Consider the following 22126-nt stretch of genomic DNA (forward strand, 5'->3'; position numbering starts at 1 on the left):
TAACTGAGCCTCAGGAGAGGTTAACTGACTTGTTCACAGTCACATGGCTAGTAAATTTTAGAAGGACTTGAACACAGGTCTCCCTACTCCAAGTGCCATATTCTTTTTATTATAGCCAGGCCTTTCTTCCCCACACATCTACAGTTTCGCCTTTTTTTTCTCACTTGCCTCCCTGAAAGAGAGTCAGGGCAAATTACACCATCCCAATTTCATAATTGAAGAAACCAGGTTTAAAAGAGGTACATATCATCTACCTTCTTTTCTTTCAGAGAATTTGGGATGTTTTTTGCTTGAAAAGCATTTTTGCTTTCTTGGTTGTAATAGTATGTGCATAAGAGCACACGTTTATACTGTGCTTTCCAATATACAAAACATACAAAATAGCCTTATGAGGAAAAGACTCAAATACTATTATACCCGTTTTCAGATAAGAACATAGGGTAATAGGGGTTAGGTGACTTGCTTATAGTCGTTGAACACAAATACTTATATTCTACATTTTTCCACCTCCTACCCAACTCTCCTCAGTCCCTCTTGCTGAATCATCATATCCATGTCTAGCCCCCTAACAGTGAGTATCCTCCAAAGCTCTGTTGAGGGCCCTCTTCACTTTTCTCTGTTTACTTTGTCTCTAGGTGATCTCATCAGTTCCCAAGGGTTCAGTGATCATCTCCATCATCTACACAGGCTACTTCCAGACCTTCAACCCTGATCACTCTCTCTCTTAAGCTCTATTTCTACATCACCAGAAACTGGTAGCACATCTCTACCTGGATAGAAATCTCAGTCTATCATGTGGAACTCCTTTCTAAACATAACGTTCCTTCAAACTTCCCAATTTCTACTGTAAGCACTAGCGCCTTTCTAACCACCCAGGCTTGCCACCTCAGAGGATTCTTCACTGAGTGCAATCAATCAGTGTCCCAGTGTCATCTCCACAACATATCTCATATCTATTCCCTTCTCTCCATTCATACAAGCCATCTCATTATTTCAGACCTATCATGACCTCATTCTTGGATTATCCCAATAGTGACCTGATTGGGCTTTGGCCTTCTAATCTTGCCCCTCTCCTTTCTATCTTCCACACAGCTGCCAAAATTAATTTCCTATATATCTGACCATTCCATCCTCCTGCTCAAGAAGCTTCAGTAACACCCTATTGCCTCCATGATAAAATGCTGATTCTTTACCTTGACCTTTAAAGCCTTGCACCACCTAGTTCCAACCTACCTTCTCAGGCTGATTTCACATTACTCCCCTTCATGTGCTCTATGCCTAGCCAAATAGGCTTACCTGCTGTTCTACAGATTTTACACTTTATAACCTGTCTGTAAATAGGCTGCCCCTAACCTTCCTCACCTCTACCATTCAGAATCCCGAATTTGTCTTCAAGACCCAACTTGAATGCCACCTCCTTTGAGGAACCTTTCCTTATTCCCCTTGGTTATCAAGATTCTCTCCCCTAAAATGATCATATAGTTTGTGTATATGGTAGATCCCCCAGAAAAATGTGTGTTCCTTGATGACAGTGACTTTGTTTTTCATTTTGTCCTTGTATCCAATGACCTAGCAGGATGTAGCACGATGTCTTGTGCATACTTGGTGCCTAATTAATGCTTGTTATATTGGACTAGATATGACTAGTAGGTGGCAGAAATGGGATTAAAACCCAGATCTCAACTCCAAGTCTAATGCTCTTTTCACTAAACCATACAGCTTTTCCGGGAGAAGGGTGTTGTATAAATTCAGTGTTAATTATTTTTTAGCTCGCCCTCCACCAAATTTATTCCACCAACCAGAAGTGACCCTGGTTCTCAAAGATTATTTTAGCAGAGTACAAATTCTAGCAAATCTCGTCAAGCTAAAAAAGACTTCAAGAGTCAGCTCAGTAGTGGGCTGCATCTGTCTTCTAAGGACCAGTAAACCTACATTGAAAGAGGTTTGTCTTCAAAAAATTGCAAGACACTTATCCTCTCTGGGCCTCAGTTTCCTCATCTGTAAAATGAAAGAGTTGGATTAAATGGCCTCTAAGGCTGTTGCCTCCTCTAGATCTGTAATCTTGTGTTTAACTTTATGAGGAGTGCTTTGTAGTCTTCATTTATGTCAATATTTTAAGTATCCTTCAGGAAGAAAATAAAAACATTTTGCATTTTCATTCTTAAAAAAATTTACTACTAATTGATGATTTTTTTCAGCCACAGCAACTCGTGAAAATCATCTATGGTATGAAGAGATTGGCATCTGCCATTGGCAATAGTAACCAGGATGACAAAGTCACAAACCCTTGAAGTATTGCTATTCTATACAAGGGTAATTTATGTGAAATAATCCCAAAGCTTATTAGTTAATTCTTTAAGACACTCTTCCAACCTGCCTATTCACATCTATCTTCAATTCCCCAAATGTGTAACCAAAAATATTTTTTGGCTTCATCCTGGGTTTCCGTAACCCTGAACTTCAACACTTAAATGGATGTGTATTGTCATTGGCACAAACAATGATACAGACTGTAATCCATAATTCCTCATCCTGTGATTCTTCTCTGTACCTTTTAGTAAGTTCTCTGTAGAGGATCTACCCAATCCAGCAGATAACTTCTTTTAGTTTTTTCAGTATTATATAGATACCAGTACAACCATAGTAATAATTTTTAAACCCTTACATTTGTATAGTGCTTTACTGTTTATAGTTTTATAACAACCTGGTGATGTAAGTATTACACATATTACCTTTATTTCGGATAGGGATACTCAGGCTCGGGGACATTGTGCTTTGTCAAAGATCACATAAGCTAGCAAGCAGAACAAGATTTTATCAGGTCTCCTAATTCCAAGTCCAGTTTTTCATAATTTTTTTTAAATTAGAAATGTGAGGTAGTGGGGGCGGAGATGGTGTTTAACATTAGAGTTTAATCATCTAGGAAAGATTCTTTTTTAAAATAATTATTTATTTTTCATTTTCAACATTCACTTCCATAAGTTTTAAATTTTCTCCCTCCTCTCTCCTCTTCTCCTCCCCAAGATGGCATACAATCCTATATAAGCTCTACATATACATTCTTATTAAATGTATTTTCACATTATTCATGTTGTGTAGAAGAATTAGAACAAATGGGAGTAACCATGAGAAAGAAAAACATAAAACAAAACAAAACACAAAAAGAAAATAGTCTGCTTCGATCTGCATTCAGACTCCATATTTCTTTTTCTGGATGTGGATGGCATTTTCCATCATGAGTCTTTTGGAATTGTTTTAGGTCCTTGCATTTCTAAGAAGAGCTGAGTCTATCAACATCATTTGTCGCATACTGTGGCTGTTACTTTGTACAATGTTCTCTTGGTTCTGCTCTAGGAAAGATTCTTTAGTGACCTTGAGGAATGGAAGCAGAAAGTTCAAGGCACTCTTTAGGTGTTTAAAAATACTTGGTGACTTGACTTTAGATTTATAAATGTGAAAGACATAGAACACTTCCAGAAGAATTTTTATTCCTTCAAAGGGCCTGCCCATTTTTGGGAGGATACTGAACTTTGGGAAACAGGGGTCCTAACCCAGACAGATATTAGTCCCTTATTTACCATACCAGAAAAAAAGAAACCCCTTATCCCCTGACTTCTGAGCATCCAGCATCTTGGAGAAGATAAATACAAATTGGAGGAATCCTCAAGAAGAGTAACTCAAATAATTAATGGGAATAGAAAGGCTGGCATGTGGGTCCAAATTAAAGGAGCTAAATATGTATAACTTGCCCAAATGACAGCTAAATGGGGAATCTGATAAATCTATAAATACTCAAAGATGTAAATGACAAGGAGAGAAAGGAATTACTTAGCATGGCATGATGGAAGATCAGTATAATAGAATATTATTAAGAAAAGAAAAAAATAAAACATTGAGTATCAATATAAAACAAACTTCCAAACAATAAGAATTGTTGCTGACAATGGACGCCATTAAGTTATGTATCATGTGCCAAGGGAAATGATGGAGGGTTCAGATCTCAAGATGCTGGCAAATAGAGAAGGAAGAACTAGGACTTAGAATCATTTTGCCCAAAGGCAGGAAATCAAGCAGGATCCATGTCCTCTCAGAGCCCTGGAACAAGAAGCCTAGTTGTCTAGAGTAGCAAATCCCATGGCTACTTGGACTATAATGTTCATTGGATGGAATAGGGATGTTTTCTATAAAATTCCATAAATAATTACTTATAAAACTGTGTTTGCTAAAGGCCTGGGCCATCTAGAGAATAGGTATAATAATCACTGACATTTATGTAACTCTTTAGATTTGGCAAAGTATTTTATGCACATTATCTCCCTTGAGCCTCATGGCCCTGTGAGGTAGGTGCAGTTCCTCATTTTACACATGAGGAAACTGAGGATCACAGAACTTAGATGACTTACCCACACTCGCACAACTAGGAGTATAGATCTAAAGTTGGGGGAGACCTTAAGAGTCATTCAATTCAACCCCCTTATTTTACAGATGAGAAAACTGAGGCCCATAGAGTTGAAGTGAGTTGCCCAACTTATAAATGGCAGAGCCAAGATTCCGACCCAGTTCTTCCTTATTCCAAGTCCATACCTTTCAATCATTCATTCAACAAGTATTTTTTAAATGACAGCTTTGTACCCAGCTATCTGCTATGTGCTGGGGATACAATGACAAAAATAGAACAGTCCTGGCCTAAGGGAGCTCATAGGGGAAAACTGCATGAACATAGGTAAGTAAGTACAAAATTTATGCAAAGTGAGTGTGCAGTAATTTCAGGGGAGGCGGTTGGAGGCAGGGGAAGGGAATCTTGAAGGATCAGGAAAGGCTTTATTCTGGAGGGGGCACCTGAGAAGGAAACTAGGAAGCCTGGAGGCGGAGGTGAAAACAGTGCAAAATGCCTGGAACTCTGGGTTGGAGCCAGACTGTGACGGCTTCTAACCATTCCAGGCTGTCTCTTGAATAACTTTATTATATTATTTATGGGTTCTAGGGGATCATAAATATAGAGCTAAAGAGGACCTCGGAGGTCATCAAGTACTCCCCTTTATTTTACAGATAAGGAAACTGAGGCCAAGTAAGGTTAAGTAGTGATTTCTGTTTCTATCACTTGCCCAAGGTCATACTGCTAACAAGTGCCAAAGCTGGAACTCAAAACAAAATCTTTTTGGACTCCTTTATCCGCTGGCCTTTTTTTAGTATGGCACACTGCCTTAAAGGCCCTACCTAGATTCACATTTCTGCTCTTTTCCAAAATGTATTTAAAGTAATAAATAGAGAGCATTAACATCCTCAATCTTGGTATTATGTTTGTGTGAACAGTTGCACCACCATATTGATCTTTCTGTGGGGGTATGTGAGTGATACTGTTTGTGGGACCTTTAAAAAACAAGCAAATATGAAAAAAAGGCAACCTAAGTCCAAACCTTGGAATAGCCATTCTTTTTGATGGAAAATGTTTTTGACATGTCTTGTGAGTTTCACGAATAAATGCTGCTTTTTCCCACATGAAAACATTTTGAATGTGACATGTAAAATAATCCCCCACTGGAGCTTGTGAGGATTTTTAGGTCCATCTAACTGAATCCCTACAGGAAATCAAGGAGAGTGTTGTGACAGATGAGAGGCAATGAAACTTTGAACCTCCTTCTGCAGGGGTAATATATTTATTATGAAATACAATATTCATTGCACTCTGCTTTGATGACTGCATCAGATGCCCTCATGCCATTATCCTTTATGTTATTCTGTTGTGAAATATGATATTCATTGAGAAATGTTGTGATGACTGTTCACTAAAGTAGCATGCTGTTCCCCTTCTCTCTCTCTCTCTGGAATGGCCTCAGTTAGAGTTTAGTTTATCACTGAATATTTAATGTAAACATGTGCTTGTAGTCAGCTCTGTCATGCAAATACATTGAAGCTGGTTAGTAGCCTTTTCATTGCTCCTGATTTGGGAAGTTAATAGTTTGTTTACATTGTTAGATTGCCAAACAGAAGGCTCCTCGGGCCCATCTCTGGCATTACCGGGGCCATTTGACATCATAACTGTTCTTTCTATTTAAAAACCCCAATTTGGTGCTCATGTTTTTCATGGTCTAAATTTATTGACATTATCAGTATGGGGGGGGGGGAGAGAGAGAGAGAGAAGAGAGAGAGAGAGAGAGAGAGAGAGAGAGAGAGAGAGAGGAGAGAGAGAGAGAGAGAGAGAGAGTGTGTATTTCCTAAAAAGCTGAGGATTTCAAATAAAAGACTGGATGAGCCCTAGTCAGAAATGCTGCTGAGGAGGTTTGGTGCTTCAGAGAGGGGGATGCCTTATATGATGCCTAAGGTCCTTTCCAACTCCAGATTCTAAAAATCCATAAATTAGAGGAGACTTAGGGTAGAACTCAAGGAGTGTTATTTTGACCACTTGTGGAGTGGCGATGATGGGAACCAAGTGGAACAGGTTTCCAATTTACCTCACTAGAAAAGTGGAGAGAGTCTAAGTTAAAATTTATTATTTCCCTGTGCCCTTATCATCCTCCTCTAGAGAGCCTTCCCTTCAAGCAAGCTGTGTCTCCCTGTACAGAGCTTCACTTTCCTGGTACTGAGTAGCTTGAGCTGGATGATCTCTAAAATCCCTTCCAGATCTAACAGTCAATGATTTGATAAGAATGTGTAGATTTGCCATTTTCTATTTGGTGCCTAGAGACCCAGCCAGGCCCCTAGAGGATCTAAAACTCTCCCAGAAGACATTGGGTAGAATTCAGGTTGGCAATAATATGTTCTAGACATGGGACATCTTGCCAAACTACTTTTGCTCTACCTTGTAGGTAATTAAAAAACTATTTCTTTCAATAATGGAAGAATGGGGTACTAAATTTCCCCAAGAGGTGGGAATACAAAGTTATCTCAAAGGAGGGCATAGGTGGTATTTCTACTAACAATGGTTAATTTCCTCATTAAATCGAGGAGTTTTTTGGGTAGTGTTGGCAGGATTGGGGGCCGGGGGAGGGGACGGGGGTGGGGGTCGGCAGTGTGGAGAAATCTGCTCACAGGCTGAGTGGCAAATCCTAAAGCACTCCAACTCCCTCGCTTTCCTGGTTTTATTTTAATGCAGCAAGCCTGCTTTATGGTATCTTCAGCCCCTTGAAATATGATTTACTACTCGTAAAAAGTTTCAAATAGATAATGAAGATACAGGAATGAGACTTGCAGGGTAGTATACTCAATTTTGTGCTCTTGCTCTACAGTACATTTCTGCTGCTGAAATGAATTCTTTATTATAATTTATTTCAACAGTGGAAAATAAAACTTTTCCCTGTGATGTGTTTGGTAACATTCAGAATAGACACATTACAGGCAGTCCTCTCAATTAATTAATTCTGAAGTTCCATTCTAAGTTTATCTTCTCTATGATAAGCTAGGACACTTCCAGGTAATTCCTTCTCAAATAAACCATGATTAAAGCAAACATTTCAAGAACAAGGGCATTGTTAGTAACGGAAAAAATTGATGCCATAGCAAAATTCCACTATGTCTTTCCTTAAGTTTGACAATGGATGGAACAGGTTTTAAATAGTTTTGCCATCCCTCACTTGGGAAAGCGCTGGACTTTGTGAAAAGCGGGTGAGTGCAGTTAGTTTGGAAGAGCTGTCCTGCATGCTCCCTCCTCGCCCAGGGCTGAGGCCAGCCCCAAGCTGCAGAGCTCAGCCAGTGCCCTTGTCGTTTTGATTCTTTCCGACATTGTACAGAGGCCAAGTAGGCGTCCCTCCAAGTGATTTTCCAAAGGAGAATGGGCCACACGCTAATTGACTGTACCATCTCATTTCCTAAAAACAGGCCAACGTCATCTTGCACTTAGTGAGTATGAGAATTTTCATCTCAAATGCTAAATGCTTTCTGTTCTTATGAGACTGTAGAGATGCTAAGCACTTGAGAATGTTTTTTAATATGTACCCAATGTTAAAAGATTGAACATAACATGCTTACCATAGTTTGGTTAAGCTGGGTAGGTAAAAATAACTAAATATGTGCTTATTTGTCTGTTCCTGTCATCTTACATATCATTCCGCATCTTACATATCATTCACAGAGGTAGACAGCAGACGAAGAAAACAATTGATTCCTTTTCCCTAATGATGACTATTATCTAATTTGAGCAGGATCACATTTCAATATCTACTGTGCATGTGGCCTCAGGAATAGCTCTTTGTAACAACAGCCACTGGCTGGCTTTAAAGAGTGCTAGCCATTTAAGTCTTGTTTTTCCTCAAGTGGCAGCCTTTGGATTCTCCTGTACTCTAGCAGTTATAGCCCACACTAGCCTCAGAGTACAGGGGAAATTTCCTGAGGATACTTAGGGGAAGGTTACTCCCTTAAGAATCCAGACTCTATAGGCTACCATCCCCACACTTACAAAAACAAAGAGCACCAGGGCAAACATTTCTCAGCAGTTTACGGCTTAATTCATCAGTGTAAGTCAGTGTCAGGCATGGATTTAGGAGTCACTTTAGAGGTTTTTCTTACCTTCCTCTTCGGAACTTGTTGGGATCTCTTCAGGTATCATCTTCAAAAGTCCAGGAGCTGGAATGGGAAAGGAATAACAACCACCTGCTCATATTATTAAATGCTCATTTTTCAAAGGATGTCTGATAGGACAAAATAGATGAGGACATTTTTTAATGTTTGTAATTAATTTAAATTGTGATATATTGCTGGTCTTCCAGTAAGAAGGCATTTCTTCTGAATTCATCGTATCTACGTTCATCTAGAAGTTCTAAAAATATTTTCGACAAATTTGTAAAAAAAAAAAGAAAAAACTTCTGATGAAAAATAGCAGAGTCTGCTGGGAGCTCTCAAGAGGCACCAACTCTGGGTTCTCTTTCCAGACACCTCAGGGGCCCCTTAGCCAATCAGCAGATGGTGGGACCGAAGCGGTAGCCAGAAAAGGCAGGTGGTGGGAGAAAGGAATGAGTAGTGACAGAAGACCAAAAAGAAGCAAACTGACTGTGGAGGGTGCTGAGAGCCCAATTCTTCATTTATCCTTATGGGTACCACAGAGGTCTATACAGAAGTTTTTCTTGGGATTTTTTTTAAAGCTCTCAAAATAGGGGTCAAATGTCAGTGTTTCTGTCGCACAGACATGAAAACAACTATCTCTGTTATAAACTATAACCTATACATCTTGTCCTTGGGCTGAAGCATTGAAGGTGTAAGTAAGCTGGTGACAGAGACTTATGAGGGAAGCATCATGATGCAATGGAAGGAGTACTTAATTGGAAGTCAGAGGACCTATTTAGCCTTGAGCAAGTCACCTAACTAATAAGAGCTTCAGTTTCTTCACCTGTAAAATGAAGGGGTTAGACGAAGTGATCCATGAGGTCTCTTTTGGCTCCAAACTATGGTCCCGTGACCTTGTGAGGCAACAATACTGCCGTCGTCAGATCAGTGCTGGTTGATGTGCATGTGCCTTAGTGACAGACATCCGAGGAGAGCTTTCTGACTTTTGGAAGAGGTCCAGAGCCTTCATTCCTTTGTATCTTCACACATTTACAAGCTAGGTGGCCGGTTGTGGTCAGGATTTATCAGATTTCCTTACTGCTGCCCTGTTAATGTCTACATTGCTCTTCCTCCTCCTAACCCCTACATGACCACTACGCTGCCTACCATTTTCACTCCTATTCAGCCCTCATTCGGACCTGGCCTCAACCCTATCAAGCCTCTACTTTGCATATCATATCAAGAGTAACACTTTTTATCTAGCAATTCATTGTTGACATAAGAAAGATCTTTCTTTATTCGGGGTTCATGGGGACTGAGGGTTGTATATGAATGAGGCTATGAGTAACCTTATCTTTTTGTGAATCATAGGTTCAGAGTGGCTTCATATTTTGTTTGAAATGTTGTGAATTCCCAAAACATCACAAGCCTGTCTGTTAGAACATCGGTAGCCAAACACATGCCAAAGCCAGATATGGGAGATTTAGATGGTGCATTGATTTGGTGTATCCATGCCATTCTTGTCCTCAGGGCAGGTAGTTCAGAGGTTGCGGTAATGCCTTACCATTAGTTTGATCCTAGTCTCCAAATGGGGCACTTGTCAAGAGCTGCTGTTTCAGAAAGAAGGCAGGTAAGTATACTTAAATTAGGACTTTTACCTCCAAAAGCAAGACTAGCAGGTAATCTGGCTTCTTCTTATTAGAATGAAATTCCCTAAACCCAGCATACCAAGTTCAGTATGCTTTGGAGGAGCATCTCTACAGCAGTACTGAAAGACTTTGGTTTCTGCATAAACTTTTTCACTTTGCATAAATGATGGATCAAGTCACACAAAATGTACAGTTAGTTACCTGTTAGACTTCCCACTTAACTTATTTGCAACAGGAATGTTTTTAAGTACATTTTTAAAAATTGTTTAAAGGCATGGCCCTTTACAATAGGTTAAAATAACTGTTCTAGGATACAATATGCCAAAATGAGCTTTCAACTTCACATGGTTGCTATCTCCAGGATGGTAGTAAGACTCTGAGATGGGCCCGTAGCCAACATGCTCACTTTCTTCACATTAAATGTTCCAAATGATTAGTCCCTACCCCATGAATTTTTCCCTTCATTTCTCACCTATTGGCTGATGAGTGAGAATTGTACATGAGAGCATCTTGACTACCCACACCAGGCATTTCACTAACATGTGGAAGAAACTTCCCACGAAAACTCTCCCACTGAATTGAATGTGGTTTTATTCTCAGAGATTCTGATTCTTGGTCCTCAGCTCTTTCTGGGAAGAATGTTTGTTTTCTAGGTCCTGCTGCAGGTCAACCTCATAATTATTAGAAAAAGTCTTCTGGAAATGGAATGCTATAATAATATAAATTGAGCAGATTTGCTTCACTAATTTCAATTTTTCCCCAAGAATGGAAGAAAAGTTCTTTTTAGCCAACTTTATTTTTAGAAAAGTATTTTATTCAAACATTCCCTTGCTTATTACAGACATAAATACATGCATTCAGAGAAATGAATCCACAAGAGTACTGTATAAAGTAATTGGCACATCACTTCAGGATGCTTCGTCATTTATGGAAGGAGTTTTGGTGCCACTGACTTGAATCCTTTCCATGAAAATATTCATTCTGCCTCCAGATTGTGAAGCCTATAATATTTTAGATTGCCTCAGTGGATCTGTTAGTTTTTTTGTCATTTTAATTTGTGGCACTATGACTTTGGGTAGCTTGTTGAAATGCAGTCCCTGTTGCAGACGTGCAGTTTCTTCTGTATGTGCAGATTCTCTTCTCAATTCTGGTCTTAAAACCCAAACTGTCCCCAAAGTTGCTGGACAGACAATTATTACCCAACTTGTATTAAAGATTTCCTAAATCACCAGCCTTATATTGTAATGGGTAGAGCCCCATGGAGGATTTATGAGGAGTTATGACCTATGCCAGCAGAAGATGTATCTGTGCTGATGACGTCACAGCTGCTTTATTAAAGTAGAGAGGGAGGCACAAAATTGTAGAGCTGGAAGGTACCTTATTACTATGACTAGAAATCTTGCACTTTTCACAGCACTTTCCCATGTGTTATTCCATTGGTATCTTACAACATCCCTGGGAAGTATTTATTCTTATTCATACTTTACAGATACTAAAACTAAGACACATGAAAGTTAAATAATTGGCCTGAAATCACACATGGAAATCAGAAAAGATAAGACCCCAGCTGCCAACAACCAAAGCTGGACTGCTTTCATAAGGGAAATGACAACTCAGACTTAGGACAGAGGGTATATGGAATCTTAGGAACATGGTTGGACATATCCTTCCACCACCTACAGCCTCTCCCCCTTTAAGGAGAGGAGGGAAGGTGAAGTTGGGGAAACGGCAAGACTAGAGGGGAGATAAGGAGCAGGGTCTGAGAAGCAGCCCCAGGGATTGGGGTGGATATATATATGGAAATATCCTAGTATGACCCAGTGAGACTCACAGGAAGCAGGCTTAGCAGCCAAAACAAACAGAGGTTGACTATCCTGTTTCTGCGTGCCTGATTCTTAGGGCCATATGCTAGGGCAGGAAAGGCAAGGATTTGAAATTTCCTCTGCACTTAAGAGTCCCATGCCCAAATGGGGCCTGTGAAGCATCCAACACATGGTCTTAGGTCTTGCTTGTCTCTCTGCTATGGAGAATTCCATGTGAGCTCAAAGACTTCCAGAACCTAGCTGAGTCCTCTCCTCTTTAGTGCTTCTGCCTTTCCTGGGTTTCATAGGAAGGAAATTTTGCTGTCCCCATCGTTTAGTTTTTCTGACTGAAAAGTAGATACTGTTGGCTTATTCCCCTAATTCTTCTTTGGCTGAATAACATGGAAATCGGTTCCTTTTTAGCCTTGTTGGTGCCCATTGGTCCTCTTTGGATACTGTTTTTTTAGGTATGCTTCTGAAACTGGGTGATTGCACTGCCCTCCACCCTCAATTGGCCGCTTCTCTATGAAGTGTACAGGTTTACACGGATTGAGCTACTTTCCAAAAGAAGCTATCATAGCTGTTGTCAGAAGCAGGTGAGGGGACACCTAAGAAACTGATCTGGGGCGACCCCAAGCCCACAGTGCCAAGTCTGTGCACATCACTCTCTTTCAGATGATGTCGATCCTCATGAACACCATCATTTTTGAGGACTGTCGGAACCAGTGGTCAGTGTCAAGGCCTCTGCTGGGCCTTATACTACTCAATGAGAAGGTAAGTGTCACAGAGGAGTGCTGAGGGTGCTGACCTCAGGAATAGGCAGTGTCTGGGGGTGGGGCAGGAGGGAGCGAGGAAGAGACAGTGGTCATCACCTCCTGCAGAGGTGATAGGGTATGGCCGAAGAATGCTGTAGTGGGGAGATTTGGGGGGCAGCTCCTGGCTCCCACACTCAATTGTAGGGAGGCCATTTCACATCTCTGGGTCTCATGTTCCTCCTCCATACAATAGTGAGACAGTGGCCCTTCTGCCTTCACTGGGTGGTTATAAGGGAAGGGCTTCACCCGCCTTCAAGCACTGTCAAGGTGCTGGTCATTCTTAGCTGGTTTCAATGTCCTTTGGCCAAAGAAACACTACAGTTCCCAGCCTACAATCAGCCTCACATGGGTTGGCACAGGATGCAGGGAGGCATAGGAATCTACTCCCTTCAAGGAGTTTGACTCACATTGCTCAGGGTGCTCACTGCAGGCTTCAGCAATCCGAGGCCAGTGCCAATCCAAGTACAGTGCCCTCTTTCTTCCTGAGGCCCGTCTGCAGATGACAACGCATTTCCCTAGTGCTTCCTGGTGTACAGAACACTTTCCCCCCCAGCAGCTCTGTGAGTGGGTAGTGCAGCATTATCTTCATTTTAGAGAAGGACACTGAGACTTAGTGCTGAAGGAACCGGTCCCTATTGAACCACCCCTCAGCTCTGAGCCCTGAGGAAAGGCCAGGAGGTTTCCTCTTGTACCCCCAGGCCTGGCTTCTCCCAGGGCCCGTGTGCTGTACCTCTCCCCAGGTCCAGAGCTTCTCCTCCCTGATTTGGTATGAGAAATACCTGTTGTGTGGCAGAATGGGTTTTATTCCCCGCCAGCCTTTGTTGCTGGTTTAAACTAAAGGCTATTTAAATGAAACATTAACACAGAACAATTTTTTTTAAATTCTCCCCATCACCCTAGGAGGTCCCAGGCAGCTTTTATAGCCAGACTGAAGAACAAAACCTGAGACTGCAACCCATGGGCCCATTTATTGGTGTCCAGTGCCTTTTGATCCTGGACTATCCCAGGCTCAAAAATTCCCAGCCCACATCTAAGGCAAACACTTGCCAGTCCCCAGTAGAATCTTCTGTGTTTGAAGAGTCTGTGTCAAATCCCCATAGAAACTCCTGACACTCCTCTGCAAGAAAAGGGCCTGGTACTCAGGGGTTTTGGGTGGGGGAGACCAGTATATGTGGCTACTGAAGTGAGCTGGCCACACTGTGTCTCCTGCTGATGATGGTTCTGTCGCTCAGGCCATCACTGGGAGCAGTATATTACTGCTATGGAGAATGAATTGTCTATACAATAAGATAGTACTGGGGAAAAAAGACATTGAGATTAGAGGCAGCCGCATACATTAAAATTCAAACTGAAATCCCAGCCATGGAAGGAAACTAATAGAAGAAGAAAATATATCAAAAAGAGAAGAGCTGTCTCATCATTCACCTGTGCCGAAGTATCCAATTTTAGCCACATCCAATAGCACTGTCATTCATCTTCCCTCAGTGTTATTGTGATTTAAATCCAAGCTCTATAAAAGAGAGCAGTTCTTTTAAAATGATTGAGAGGGAATAAGGGCAAATTCAGTGTTTAGAAAAAGCTTATGACATCACAATATTATACTTTACTGATGGAGGCAATATTTCATGGTTTGGGATGAAAAACTAATAATTTTCTATTTGGTGTGAGTCACTGCATCATTATAAAAGAGAAAAATAAGTAGTTTTGTGCATTCCCAATCTTGTTCAGGAAGACACTGTAGTTTAGGTGTAATGTCTCTGATATATCGTATTTAAGTATTAGTCTGACTACATATTAATTATGTGTATTTTTGATGTGAGCTGCTTTAGTGTATGATGGAAATTAAATATCATGCCATTTGGGCTCAAAAGAATAAACATATACCTGGCAGAATGTTACCTTTATGCTAAAATTAGACTGTTTCCAATGATTAGGAGCTGTGTTTAGCATAAAGGTTTGTGTTTATGTAAAAGCCAACAGACCCCAGCAGAGAGACAAAGGCTGTGTTGTTATTTGTCTGGAGGCCGGGAGTGTCAAATATTTCACTTGGTGCCACAAAAAGATCTCTCAGAAATGAACAAGAACCACCGACTTCTTCCTCTCTGTCCTCAACACCTGATCTCCCTACCTTCTCCCTCTATCACTACCACACACCATGTGCCATCCTTTATGACAGTGATTGCAAAATGTGGTCCAGAGCTGTGGTGTCAAGCTTACATAGAAATGAATACCACTAATCCATACACAAAGATCCCTGTGGGGTACATATTCACTTGGTTTTAAAATGTAATATCATCTGTGTTTTATTGTATTTTTATTTATATTGTTAAATATTTCCCAATTATATTTTAATCTGGTTCCAGCAATATTGGGTGTAGGCTGCATGATGCCTGCATGCTACATATTTGACACCTCTGGTCTATAGTTGTTTGGGGGAGTGATTCACCTGACAAAGTACCCTGCCATTAGGGATCTTGTGGCACCTCCATATGCTGGGGCCCATCCCTGCTTTCTGCCCCTCACCTAACTGCTTCATAGGATCTAGAGACGGAATTGATCTGCTAGATGGACTAGATCATCTCTTCTGACTCCGTTGTTTTAAATGAAAAAGTAAAGGTCCAAAGATGTTAAGTCATATGCCCAACATAGTAAGTAGCAGAGTCAGGCATGAACTCGGGTCTTCTGACTCTGCCTCTGGTTTTGTTTCCACTGCACAATGCTCACTTTCCATCCATAGCAGTGTGTTTGATCACCACTATTTCTGAGTTAATCCCAAACTAAAACATTTGAGTAAACTTCTCTCTTAGCCTAGAAAAGTGCCGTCACCCTCTGCTAATGTGTGGTGTGATGAAGAAAAACAGTCCCTGCAGATAACAACAACAATACGTAGATATTGTGTTAACATTTACAAGACATTTTGCTCACAACACCACTGAGCGAGAGACTATAAATATCATTATCTCCTTCTTAGAAACGTTAGGAAATTAAGTCTCAGAGGTGAGTTGACTTACCTGTGGTCACAAAGATTAGGAAGGGGGTTCACACCCAGGCTTCTGACCTTCAGTCTAGTACCCTTCCCTCTACATCATGGAACAAAGCTCTGAGACTCCTAGGGAGGAACGGTGAACACCATCCTCCTGAGCAGCCATGGCATGGCACTGAAGAGAGGTTTGATAGCCACTGGTAAGTTTAACCTGCAGTTAAGAAGGTCTCCACTTCTTTCAAGCTTCCCCCTAAGACAGCTCTGGCTAGGATGAGCCTTCTCTGGGAGGCAGGCATGCAAGTGCTCACTAGCCAGGCACTGATGCAAAAAGAAAGCTCTGGGGCCACCTGAGGAAGTCCTGGGGGGCTGGGAGGGAGCCCACCTCCAGCACTCTCCCACCCCTGTCCTAGGTTTGTGAGGGGCCCAGAACTGGATTCTGAGCCCTTTGTTTTTTCTTCTGAAATGCTTGCCTCCTAATAGTACTTCAGTGAATTGAGGGAGAATCTGATAAACAGCCAGCCCATTGGCAAACATGAAGTCCTGGCCCAGTGTTTCAGGAGCCTGATGGAGGGTGTGGAACAGAACCTGCTGATAAAGAACAGAGACAGGTAAATATTTCCCAAAAAGCACAGCTGCTTACAATGTCTTTCAGTCAACTGGTTGGGTAGGAACTCCCTGGAGCTGCTTACCTGCTGGCTTTGAGAAATCATGTCTGCAGCATCTTAGGGCTGACAAAACGCTTCTCACAACAGCCCTGCAAGATAGGTAGTACAACATTATCATTCCCTTTTGACAACTGAGGAAACCGAGTCACCAAGAAGTAAAATGACTTGCCCATGGCCCCTCAGCCAGAACACACTGCACAGACTCTTCTTGTTCCCTGTAATTTTCAGCATGGCACAGTGGGAAGCAAGTGCCCCATATGTAATTCGGTGATGTTGCACGGTATGATTATCCTTCACCACAAATAATAGTACTGAATTGCTCCCATAATCTTAAGCAAAAGAGGCCTACATTGGTCACAAGTGTAAATGATACACAATGAAAGAATGCTTTTTAAAAAAATTCAATCTTTATTCTTAAGATATGGTACAGCTCCAGCACGAGAACGCCTTAAGTATGTCAACTAAATCATGCAGTCATTATCTGATATTTGAGAATTAATATTGTGATGTAAAACTAATGTGCATCCTGGCAGGCGTTTTCACTTGCACACTTGCTTCATGGGGAAAAGTCTCCATGAGGCTGGGTTTGAGGCTATTCAGGAGCCTCTGACATGGCCCATAGAAAATATGACCTACTGCTGGCCTGGCAAGTTGTTGCCCCAGACGGTTCTTTAAATGTGAAGCAGAAAAAGGAGAATAGGACGACTGATCTAAAGGTGCCCATAAAGGGGACAATGCCATGGCCAGATGATCTCACTGAACAAAATCATTAAAGAGAAACAATCCTCCAAAAAAAATACAATGGTAGATAATGTGTTAATGTTGACAGTCAGACTTATATACCCCTGCAGCCCAGGCTCAGCTGTCTCCTTCTTAGGAGGATCAGAGGGGTTTAACTTTTAGGTCAGTCAGACAGTAACATTTAAAGGCATAGATCTGTCCAAGGTTCTGAAGAACTTGACTCAGAAAGGCAAGCTCACACTCTCATTCTCTTTTTTCTGACAGATTTACTCAAAATCTGTCGGTCTTCAGAAGAGATATGGCTGAAGCCCTGCGCAGTGATGGAAGCATAGAAACGGGCAGTTTGGACATGATGAGCTGACCCAGTTTCAGTGACTCCCATGAAGAATAATGTTTTTGAATAGACTCTGGAAGGTTTGGGCCTCAGTATGCTGATGTTGGCTGGCCCAGTGGAAATTGTTTTTTTTTTTCTTAAACAATATCCGCATTTTTATAATACTGGCCTAATTGTAAGAATTTATAAGCGTGAGAAAAATGTAAAATCACAGTCTTTGCTTTAAAAAAAAGAAGAAATGTTTTGAACCTTTCTATTTGTTCTTGTACTGCTGTAAAATGGTGTAAAAACAATACTTAACCAAAGAACAAAATAAACCCAGGTTTGCTCCACTATGTGTATTAGTTAATAATTATGAAATCAGAGAATTCACAAATATTTTTAGAAGAAAAATTAGGGACTCAGCCTTCAACATGGACTGCATTAACTAAAACAGAGGAGCAGAGATTGAGACAAATGCCATTTAAACTTGTTAAATTAATAAAGTTCATTATTTTTCTATGAATATAGAACATTAAATGTTAGAGACGCTGAGATAAGGGCACTTAGAACAAGGCTGGGAGCTCTCTGAGGTGACCCATGGGATTGCTCACAGAGCTCTCCTACACAATGGCATCTGATAAAGCAGAGAGACAGTAATACAATTAAATGACTTACAAACGATGTTTTCTTTTCACTAGCATAAATTTGAAATGGTTCAGTCTAGAAGAATTAAGCCATGCAGTTGCTACATGCAAGAACACTTCTTCAAAAGGAATGAGATGGCCAGCCCCTGAAGCACTGGGCACTGCCCAGCACAAGCCCTTTTGCTCCCATATGGCTTTAAGTGATTGTGAAAGGGTATGTCTAAAATAGAAGATGCAGCATATCCATCTTGGCAAGCTCACGGGCCTGCCATGGGCTTTGCTGGTGCCAAAGACAGTGTGTACTGGTAGGGGTTAAAGTTCAAGACTTAAAGGGATGGAAACTTGTAGTAGGTAAAGAACAGTTTGTTCCTATTACATGACCACTCTGATTACTTTTCCAAGAGAAGGGAAATGCAGATGGATGGTTTAGCCAAAATTCAGGAAACTAAAGAAGCATGCATTTTCACTTTGTGCACTACATGTGATATTAATTCAAGGGAGGCAGCTCCCACCTTATTTTGCACCTTATTGTCATCATGTTCATGGTCCAACTTAGTAATATTTTCATCACCTTAATAAAACAAAAAAGAAACAACCTCTCATTGTCTTCAAACAAAAGGTAACTATGCAGGTTGATGTTGGAATTATTTCTTACCAAATAGTATTTCTTTAAACCTTTCTGAATATTTCAGTATTTGCAACAGACAGCATACAACAGCAGAATCATTTCAATAACTCTCAAAATCCACATTCTGCTGATGTAAGCACAGGGGAACAGGGAAAAGCATACAAAGGATTCTATTTTATTGGTAATTAAGGGATGAGAAACAGTTTGTAAAGCAGTCACATTATATTTTTGTTGAAGGCATCAAGGTGATCAGCATCAATAAAGTGAATTAGGAACTTTGTAAAACACCAATTCCTTCAAAGGGGCTTAGTTAAGGAGTTCATCTTTCTGGGGGTTTTGTTCACATGAACTCTTTTGCCCACAGAACATCTCCTTGAAGTCATAATCCTATTTATGGCAGCATATTTGCTATAAAACAGTTTAGTGTCCTGGAAAAGCATCTTAATTTTGCATTAAAGTGTTCAGATGAAAATGATAAGGTGCCCTTGGTTTTATCACCCTGAAGGGATTCACATGAGCCAAACCTCACCATCCCACCCACCCTAGCAATCTCAGACCAGTTAATGAAGGTGAAGTTGGCTTGATCTTGCAAATTGATAGGGGAAACAGGCCCTGGCCAGGGCAAGATGCCTCCCTAGCTAGAGGTAGCTGGATGGTGCTGTGGAGAAAGCACTGGAAGGGAAGTCTGGAAGACCTGAATTCAAGTCCTGTGTGACTCTGGGCAAGTCACCTCATCTTTATCTGCCTAAGTCTCCTTACATGTAAATATGAAGATGGTAAGATGGTGATAATAGCACCTACCTCCCAGAGTGGTTGTGAGGATGAGAATGTGACATTTTAAAGTGTTTTGCAAGCCTTAGAGTGATATGTAAATGCTAGTTATTGGGCAAGACTATCTGGGGAAGCATTACTAAAAGCACCTATTGTGAGCTCATTCTCACACATGGCTAAGAAACTGAGATTATACCCACATATGATAGAGAAGTCATAACACACATTATACAGCACTTTTAATATTTGCAAAACCCTTCCAAATATTTACAGTCCTTGCGACAGCCTAGTGGGGTGGATAATAAAAATACTATTATCCTCATCTCACAAAAGAGAAACTGAGACTCCAAGGTTAGAACTCAGCTAGTCAGAACCAGAATCAGAATCCAAACCCAGATGCACCCTCATTTCCCATTATACCATACTGGGTCAGTAACCCACTGAAAAAACATCTACCCATCAAAGAACAACACAACTGAAAAAAAACCCACATAAATCAGGATAATACACACTGCTGCCAAAAAAAATCCGCATGAAATCACTCCTGCATATCTTGAAGTGATGCACACCCATTCAGACTGTAAAATCATGCATACACAATGTCAGTTCCTAGGAACCTTAGGACAGTGTCTAGAAATACTTCATAAGCAAAGTAGCTTTCCATAAAATGTAGCAAGGGCCTCTACCTCAGTTAGCATTAAATGATTAGAATATAGGTCTATGTGGCTGCTTCCAGGATATAAATGGATGACACAAAAGAGAAGATTGCCTCAGAGGGCTTCCAGCTTTTTCTTCAAAAATCAACACTGTCTAATGATGAAGCTAACTCCGGTAAGATTGTTAGAGCAACTCCGGTAAGATTGTTAGAGCCCCCAAGCTTCGTGCCTTATTTTAATCTGTTTACATGGACTTCAATGTGCTTTTTAAATATCCCAGCCTCCCTACTCTCTTTTCCTTCCTCAGGAAGTGCCCACAGTAGAGTTCAGAATGTCAATGAAGAGTGAGGATCCCATTACAAGCTTCCAGGAGAATTGTTCTCCATTCTTAGGAGAGAAATTCTTGCTCAAATTATGGGGGGAAACAAAAACTTCCTGGTGATAGCCTCACAAGTGAGTTCTGAAAAGCTGAACAAACCAAGATCTAAAAACTGACCACCTCCTTGAAAATCTGAAGCACAGTCTAAATTAGCATGCCTATTTGTCAGGAACCTGGCTTAGAGTCAGGGTTCATGGGAAGAGTAGGACAGGAAACAGTGGGTCAGGCTTCCTGGGTCCTTCGGTATGAGAAATGTATTAGTAAGAAGGTTCTGTAGGAAGAGGGAGAAGTATCAGGGTTCCTTGTTGCTTGTGATTTGAAGAACATGGAAAGCTGCCCTCACACATAGGCTTCTAAAAATTTAGCCATGGTACTGCTGAAATTTCCACATTGGTCTTACTTTTGGCATAAAAGTACTAGAGACTTCTACTGACACAAAAATGGAATGCAATGATATGGTTCCCTATCTTACTTAGTCACTTTACCCCTGTGGACATCAGTTTCTTCATCTGTAAAATGGACTCAGTCTCTAAGGCCCCAGCTCTAATATTCTGTGATTTCAATTTAGTTTTCTTACTTCTGAGTGGTGAGTAAGTTACCATATGAGAGAGCTTTGTAAATTGTAAAGCAATATGAGATCAAAAGTATTCTTTCCCAGCCTGGACTTTGAGGGTGTGGCTTATGGAAAGCTTGGGATTCCATGAAGGAGTCTCCCGGAAAAGGCTTAAGACTTGGCCGTGCTTTGCATATGAAGGTTCCACATAGCGATGAATTTTATAAAATAATTCTTCAGACTTTTTAATGTTTTATTGAGGTATAAGTTTATGATGACAGCAAACCTTTCAAACTACAGAGAAATAACATGCCTCCTTGGCATATTAAAAAATAATGTTAGAGTAATGTTAGAGTAGGTTTTACGCATCATAGTTTGGATTGCTGATAAGAGCGCTTCCTTGACAAGATTCTTCTTGAGGTTTACAGAAAGCGTAATAAAATATGTAAGTTACATTTCCACAAACAAAAGCCATAACATAAGTTATTTATAAGCGTGAGATACAAACAGTATCACGATAAATAAACCATAAAGGATACCTGCAACATCCGTCTTAATGTAATTTGCCCAACAAAACTGTTGAAACTAAGTCAAATTTAGTAGAAAAATCTGTCAGGAGGAAAGGAAAGTTGTATAACACAAAATGGGAAAAATGGCAGCCAGATCTGGGAAGCAAACAGTATGATTGTTATGGAAGGTTTTAAGGTGGCCCTTCCTGCCCTGCTGTGCTCCCAGAGGCCCCTGACCACTGGAGGAGATTCGCTTTCTGTGCTCAACAGACCACCGACCATTAGAGACAGAAGAGACCTTAGGGAACTTATTGTCCTGTTCTCCCATTTTACAGATGAATGAAACCAAAGCACTATATATGCCTTTATAACTCATGCCTTTTTTTAGTACAGTCCAGGTTGGGACATGGAAAAGAAGAAAATGAGCAGAGGAAGGCCCAGTTTAACCAAAGCCCAGGAAACCAGACACTAAGAAATATAATTCTTACTCCTTCAAGTGACTTCCTGAATGAATCCATCTGTTCTCATTTTCTCTGTCTA

At 40.8% G+C, this 22126-nt stretch overlaps 1 protein-coding gene across 1 annotated transcript in view; it reads left to right on the plus strand.

The window, feature by feature from the left end:
* RANBP17 (RAN binding protein 17) overlaps positions 1-17631 on the plus strand; it is a 349537-nt gene extending 331906 nt beyond the window's left edge. Inside the window, exons 26-28 of the mRNA XM_036752901.1 lie at positions 12602-12700; positions 16205-16332; positions 17395-17631. Coding sequence (XP_036608796.1) covers positions 12602-12700; positions 16205-16332; positions 17395-17491 — 324 coding nt within the window. The 3' untranslated portion in view covers positions 17492-17631. The remainder of the gene's footprint in view (positions 1-12601; positions 12701-16204; positions 16333-17394) is intronic.
* Positions 17632-22126: the final 4495 nt, after the last annotated feature.

Source organism: Trichosurus vulpecula, chromosome 3 (genome assembly GCF_011100635.1).
Source record: "Trichosurus vulpecula isolate mTriVul1 chromosome 3, mTriVul1.pri, whole genome shotgun sequence".
Lineage (NCBI taxonomy): Eukaryota > Metazoa > Chordata > Mammalia > Diprotodontia > Phalangeridae > Trichosurus > Trichosurus vulpecula.